The sequence below is a fragment of the Vigna radiata genome, unplaced genomic scaffold (assembly GCF_000741045.1).
Source record: "Vigna radiata var. radiata cultivar VC1973A unplaced genomic scaffold, Vradiata_ver6 scaffold_399, whole genome shotgun sequence".
NCBI lineage: Eukaryota > Viridiplantae > Streptophyta > Magnoliopsida > Fabales > Fabaceae > Vigna > Vigna radiata.
The window spans coordinates 29,080-36,180 of record NW_014542619.1 but is presented as its reverse complement, the minus strand read 5'-3'; the positions used below and the strand labels follow the sequence as shown (position 1 = coordinate 36,180).

The window sequence follows — 7,101 nt, the reverse complement described above, 5'->3', positions numbered from 1 at the left end:
TATATATATATATATATATATATATATATATATATATATATATATATATATATATATATATATATATATAAAATGTGATGAATCCGATTGTAAACCATTATTGTAATTTCCTACTCTTTTCAAAGCGTTTGTTAACTTAGTGAACATGTTATAAGGTATAGAAAGTGTTAAGAAGTGGATTTTAAGTCTAACTCAACTCTATATAACCAACTTGTAAGGTGAGGTTTACATCTCACTTATATATTATAGATTGGTCTTATCTTTAATCAATGTGGAACTTCCACTAAAAAGTGTGACATATGTTTTTGTAGGAAAATGGTATAATTTTACACTAAACTTATAAGAATATACATATCTTAAATAACTTATTACTTGGCATAAGTGTTAGGAAAGAATAACTTTATTTTATGCATATAATGCGGACTAAAAATATTGGTTTGTCCTATACTGGAATTGACTCATAGGCTGACTCACATAGTTAATTTGAATTTTCTTTTCAACTAATGGTAAAAATTTTATATTTTACAATTTTTTCTTTCACTTATACGTAGTGGTTGAATAATTTTTGCAAATTTCACACATGATTCAATAGTTTTAACAAAATGAAATGGTTGAAACTCTATATTATTACATTCTCATCAAACTTAATATTCATGCATGAAGTGGTTGGGATAATTATGTGAGTGTGTTGCTGTGAGACGAGAAGAAATGATAGATGAGACACTCTATGTTGTGCTTCGCAAAAGAGAAAGATGGACATAAAAGAGGAACAAGAAACACAAAACAAAGAATGAGTAATTGAGACACGTTTTGGAGAAAAAATTAAGGTTATAAATTGTTTACGAGCCAACGGGCTCAGAACTCCAACCTGTCCTGTGCTTTTCACTGCGGGTTAGCTTGCCTAACCTACCCTTCATTGCAAGTGCTAATATCTACTTGGAGAATAGGATGAATGGAAGTCATGAGACGTGATGATGACTTTGTTTATGTTAAAGTTTTCGATCTACTAAAATCATGTGTTCATATTACAACTTTCAATTTTTGTTTTTAAAATAAGAAATTATCCATGAGGTGTATGACTTTAGTAAAAAATAAATCACACTAACTTGTGTGAATAGAATATGGGTTGCAATTTCCTTTTAAATTAGAAGTTATGCATGATGTCAACGACTTCATTATAAAGCCCATTGAAGTTAAAGTCTTGTCTGTTAGGAACAACTTATAATTTTTTTTCTTAGAAAATAAGTAAGGTGTTGGAACAATTTTTCAAGAATTTAGGGAAACAAGATGAATAACAATGTAGACTTGATATAATCTTCTAGGCGTGAATACACATTTTTCTAAAAACAATATTTCGTCCCTTATAAAAGTGAAGGGGATCACGAAATCCGCTTTTGAGATACAAAGAAGAAGTACAACAATAATACTTACTCTTAGTATTAACATCAAACGGGAATAAAATTCTCACAAATTGATTTGTGTTAAGTGAATGATAGAATGTAGAGAAAAAATCACTAAAGTTTCTCCTTTCAATAGAGCACATGATCCCTTTATATAGATGTTGATCAGGCATATTTCAAATTTAAGAGATATCAGATTCTGATTAGTTACATTTCTTCATGAATGATTGTAACTTTTCATGGTAATTATAACTCTTCATGAATCTGAAAACTGTCTCTAATATTCTTAAATTTCAACATAAGGTTATGTGATTTCTAATGACCTATTCTCCTTCTTCTGCACCCTTTTTCAACATGTGAACTATAAGGATGTGTTCACACTCCAAGTGAAGGGCATGTCAAGTGAAAAAAGGTTAAGAAGAAAAAATAAAGAAAAGAAAAAGAAAGAGATAAAAAAAAGAATATACTAAAAATAGGATGAGATAAGATCACATTTTAATGTTTTCTTTAAACTTTGGCTTATAAATATGTATGAATGTGATATGAAGTGCAAAAGAAAGAAGAAAATGTAATTTACATGAGAAAATAAAAGGAAATAAGAGGAGAGAAGACTACATTAAATGTGCATGTGATGATTACTTGGAAAAATTAACTTATAAGTAGATCAATTGGATACACTAGTGCAAAAGCGCTGTTTAACGTCACCCCTTAGACGTCGGTTCCGTGAAAATCCGACATCTATTACTGCACGGTGGCATTATCGTAAATAAATTGGAAAACTAGACGTCAGTTTCGATGTTAGGCGACGTCTATGACATCATAGACGTTGCACCTGCCGCAAACTGATGTCCAATTGCCTGAGGTATGTGATAAGACAGTCCATTGACGTCGGTGTTTCAGGGGACCGAGGTCTACTAGGCTGCAATTAATGCTGCCCATCAAATTCCCAGGAGCTTAGACGTCGGCTAGTAAGGGCACCGACGTCTACGTCACTGACAGGAAATCAAACGTCAACCGGTTCAGCTTTAGACGTCGAATAGATGTCGGATCCCGTGAAAAACCGACGTCGACTGGGCTACAATTAATGTTGTTCACCTAATTCCCCAGAAAATTAGACGTTACGTAGTCAAACGTCGACGTCTAAGGCCTGTCTGGAAGGCGGGAAGACAAAAATTCTTCAATGTAGACATCGGTTCTAAGGGGCACCGACGTCTAAGTCCCTGTATTTTCACCAAATTCGAGGGTTTAAGACGTCGGCTGTGAGGGGCACCGACGTGAACTACCCTGACAGGAAACCAAAACGTCAATCTTTTCAGCTTCATAGACGTCGGATCCCCTAAAGCACCGACGTCTATAGACGTCGGTTTCTGGAACAACTGACGCCCCATTTCATTTTAAATAGACTGCAAACTCTTCTCACCATTCAGTTTCTGATCTCGTCTTCATCTCTTCTCCTTTTTCTCTGCTTCTCCTCTTCTTTTACTCGCTTGCGCACCTCTACTGTTTATCTCTTGCGGCATTGCATTGTCGTTTCTCAATATGTTATTGTCTTCGTCCTCTCCTTTTTCTCTCTTGCATCCCAGGTGAGTGTTTTTTTTAATGCTTACCGTTTAAACTTTCTTTAGTTTTTTATCGATTATCTTGTGGTTCAACTGATTAAAATTTGTTTTCTTTGTGTTGTGTTTTAGTGAAGTTTTGATCCTCTCTTTGGGTAACATAGTGTAACATTCTCCCTTTGCTGGTTTCCTCACAAATAGAGTGGCGATCTTTTGAGTTTTCTATGGCTTCCGACCCAAAATGGAACTTGGGTCCTTGTCTAGTTCTCGTGTCACCGTAATTTTTTTATTTTGCGGTTGAATAATGGGAAGTAGTCATGGACCCAAGTTCGATTTTGGGTTGAATGCATAGAAGATTCAAAAGACGCAAGCTTTTTTTGTGGGGAAACTAGCGAGAGGAGAGTGTTACACAATGCTACCGAAAGTCTGGATCAAAACTGCACTAAAACACAACACCCTTGTTAGACATCGGTTACTGCATGGTTCGACGTCTATAAGAACATAGACGTCGGTTAGTGTCATTTACAACCTCTATATATTCATGTTCACGTCGGTTTAAGAATAGGCGGACGTCTATTTACTCTATATAGAGTAAATAGAGTAAATAGACGTCGGTTTGAGTATAATCAGACGTCTATATAGACGTCGGTGGATATCGTAAACTGACGTGTATATAAACGTCGGTTGGATGAATTCCAACGTCACATAGACGTCACCCGTATAGACGTCAGTTGGGAAAGTGACGTTAAAAGTCCAAATTAACCGATGTTAAACAACGTTTTTGCATTAGTGATAAGAATAACTAAAGAGAGAGAAAAAAAAAAAAAGAGAAAGAAAGAGAAAGATATATAGAGACAAAAAGAAAAAGGAAGAGAAATTTTGGAACAAGATATTAAAAGAAATATTGATCTTTTAAGAGTATTTGTAGTTCCAGAAGTTTTAACTCCCAAAAAAACATGTTTTCCGTGGTTCAGATATTGAAGTTTATTTGTGTTTGTAAGTCCAGTTCTAGGCCTTACAATGTTTGTATAATTTGTTAAGTTTATTAAGATTGAAGTTTAAGATTTATAAAATCCACTCTTTGATATGTACATGTACCTCATGTACGAGTAGAAAAATAATATGTTTAATAAGAACTATTCTTCGAAAAATTATTGAGAGATTTTTTTAAGATTAAATCATAGATAATTTATATTAATACCTTATGAGATATTAAATATATAAATACTTTTATATTTTAGTGTAAAACTCTTAATATTATACAAAATATATGTTTTAGTAATATTTTATAAACAATTAGAAAAAATATAATATATATATATATATATATATATATATATATATATAATTATGTTTTCATTAATATTCTTTCGAGAAGAATCTTAATAAAGAAACAAGAATTTAACTTACTTTTATAGTCAAATAATAATTATTTATATAATAGTTAAAATAATACAATTTACACAAAGCCATTAATATTTTAAAATCTATCCATCCTCGTTGAAAATGATGTATGACATTAATTTTTCTTATGTTAATATACACATATGGTTTTCATTTATAATAAAAGAAATACGAACTAAGTCTAAAATACAAATAAAAAATAATAACAAACTAATTAAAGATAAAAATAAAATAAATATAATATATCTAACATTGTTCTTTAAGTTAGTGTGTACAAATCGTATTTATCAAGCTTGTTACTAATATAATCCATAAAATTTAGTGAAAATATCTGTTTCTACACTCGAGTGACAATAAATTGTTAATGATTTATAAAAGGATATAGAAGACGAAATACTAACCTAGAAGACTCCCCTAAGCAAATAATTTGGGAGGTTGCTCCATGTAAATCTCTTATTGCAAATCGCCCTTGAAGAATGCATTGTTGACATCTAGTGGATAAAGAGGTCATTGTTGAAGAGTCATCACGACTATAAATAAACTAACAAAATCCATCTTTTCCATGGGAGAAAAAAACATATATGGATGGGTCCAACATAATGGTGAAAAAAAAAGTTCAGAACACTAGCGAAAGAAGCCATGGATGAACAAAAGAGAGAAACCATAAAAATCTAAGATTCTCCAATCAAGACACCTGAAAAAGGAAAAAGAGCAACTCAATGCTCTGAATAGCTGCTTGAGAGGAGATGGGACATGCGACAACGCACGAGGAAAACGAGCGACCTTGACGCTTTGAATTGCTACTAGACATGCCACCATGCACGACGGAAAATGGAGCAAATCCATAACTTCAAAAGGCGCTGAGAGAGCATAGGAGCTCCGATGAAGGCGTCGTTAATGGCGTGGTGGTTGGTTGGCCGAGACGATCAAAACTATGTGATCATCGGTCGAAACTAAAACTCCAATAATGACAACGATAGACGGACTCCAATAATGACAACAATAGACAATGATACCGCCGACAGTAAAACAAGAGAAAGAAGAGTTGGAATGCACAGAGTTATGAAACGAGTAGTTTCATTTATCAGAACAATAGTGTATTTATACACTTATATGACGCTCTGAGTTGTTCAAACCTATGCTATCAGAGAGCCTTGGTAAGAATGTCTGCCTTCTGTTCATCTGATTTGCAATACACCAGCTCAAGTTGTTCTTTGCATACTCGGTCCCTAAGATAATGATACTTTGTTTCTATATGTTTACTCCTTCCGTGGGATATGGGATTCTTTGAGCAACTGAGTGTAGTGGTAAAGACAACAAGATTATGTATGAGAATAATCCCCCTTTTGTTGAATATATACATAGGATCCTCTATTTATAATAGAAGAAATATGGACTAAGCCCAAAATACAAATAAAAAAATAATAACAAACTAACTAAAGATAAAAGATAACTATAAAATAAAGATAATATATCTAACACTCATAAAATTGATATAAAATTATACCGTTTTTTTAAAAAAAAAAAATCCCAAAAAAGTGATAAGATATAGATAATGTAATGCATAGTAATTAAAAGGGCTTAAAAAACTAATTGTATTTGAAAACAAAAGTATGATATAAAAAATACTCATGGCTTGTTTATTTTCATTAAAAAAATTTAAATAAATAAATTAAACTTTTTATTTTTTTTAGGTTCAATTTTTAGAATTGTATACGTGTACGTTCATGTATCAAGTTTAATCTCAGTATATATTTTAACTAGATAATAAAGAAAGTAAGTGATCAAAACTAAAAATTATAGTTACAATTTAACTCATAAATCAAGTAATAAATTCAACTATAAGTAATCTAAACTTTGTTTCACTCATCAATATAAATTAATATATAGTTTAATGTGTATAAAAGAATACTCTAGAGATATATTTATGTTTAATAGATTCGGAGGTCCCTATTTGTGCACTTTTGCGTTAATTAGGTTTCCGTATTTTGGAGTAGCTCAATTTGGTCCCTATTTATGAAAAATTAAAGTAAGGAAGTCCATGACATTAAATTCTGTGAACGACATCAAAATTATGGACTGGTGACTAGGTGAGCTGGCATTTGAAAAACATGTGGCACATAAAGACTTTAATAGGTGGACTCAAATGATTTTTTTACTTTCTCTGTCACCGTGTTAGCACAGTCCTTATGTGTTTAGCCGGGGACGACAGAGGGAACAACCTCCGGAAGAACCTCCTCGGCGTGGAGGCTGCACTCCTACTCCCTCCCGCCGAAGTTGGAGACTTTTTCAGAAAGCACGTGGGGCTTGGGCTGTAGAGCGAGAAGAACAAAGATTGTTTCCCGGCGACAACTTCATCTTTCCGGCGGTGGTTCTCGGCTGCGGTGGGACTAAGTGGGGCTTTTGGGATTTGCGAAGGGTTGGCTTCGGCTTCCGCTTCGCGAAGCGTGTAAGGGTTTGCCTTCTGCGACTTCAATGTGCAAACTCCCATCACTGAAAGATCACAGAAGCTGAGAACTACTCAATCATTGGTCACGTCATTGCAGAGAAGCTTCCTCTAGGTCTTGGTGTTTTCTGCGAAAGATTCGAACTTTGCAGAGGCTTTTAAAGAATGGTTATAGCAACAAAGAAAAATTTTATCTTTAAATCAAATGATTTGTTATTGTCACGATGAATCAGGCATTCAACGGTGCAAAAACTCATCAACAAATAAAAAAAAGACCATTTATCTTTTAAAAAAT

The 7,101-nt window shown here is 33.2% G+C and overlaps 1 protein-coding gene across 1 annotated transcript in view; it reads left to right on the top strand.

Moving 5' to 3' along the window:
- The window catches only part of LOC106780473, a 13,687-nt gene extending 6,830 nt beyond the window's left edge, over nucleotides 1-6,857 (top strand). Inside the window, exon 2 of the mRNA XM_014668761.1 lies at nucleotides 6,540-6,857. Coding sequence (XP_014524247.1) covers nucleotides 6,540-6,857 — 318 coding nt within the window. The remainder of the gene's footprint in view (nucleotides 1-6,539) is intronic.
- Nucleotides 6,858-7,101: the final 244 nt, after the last annotated feature.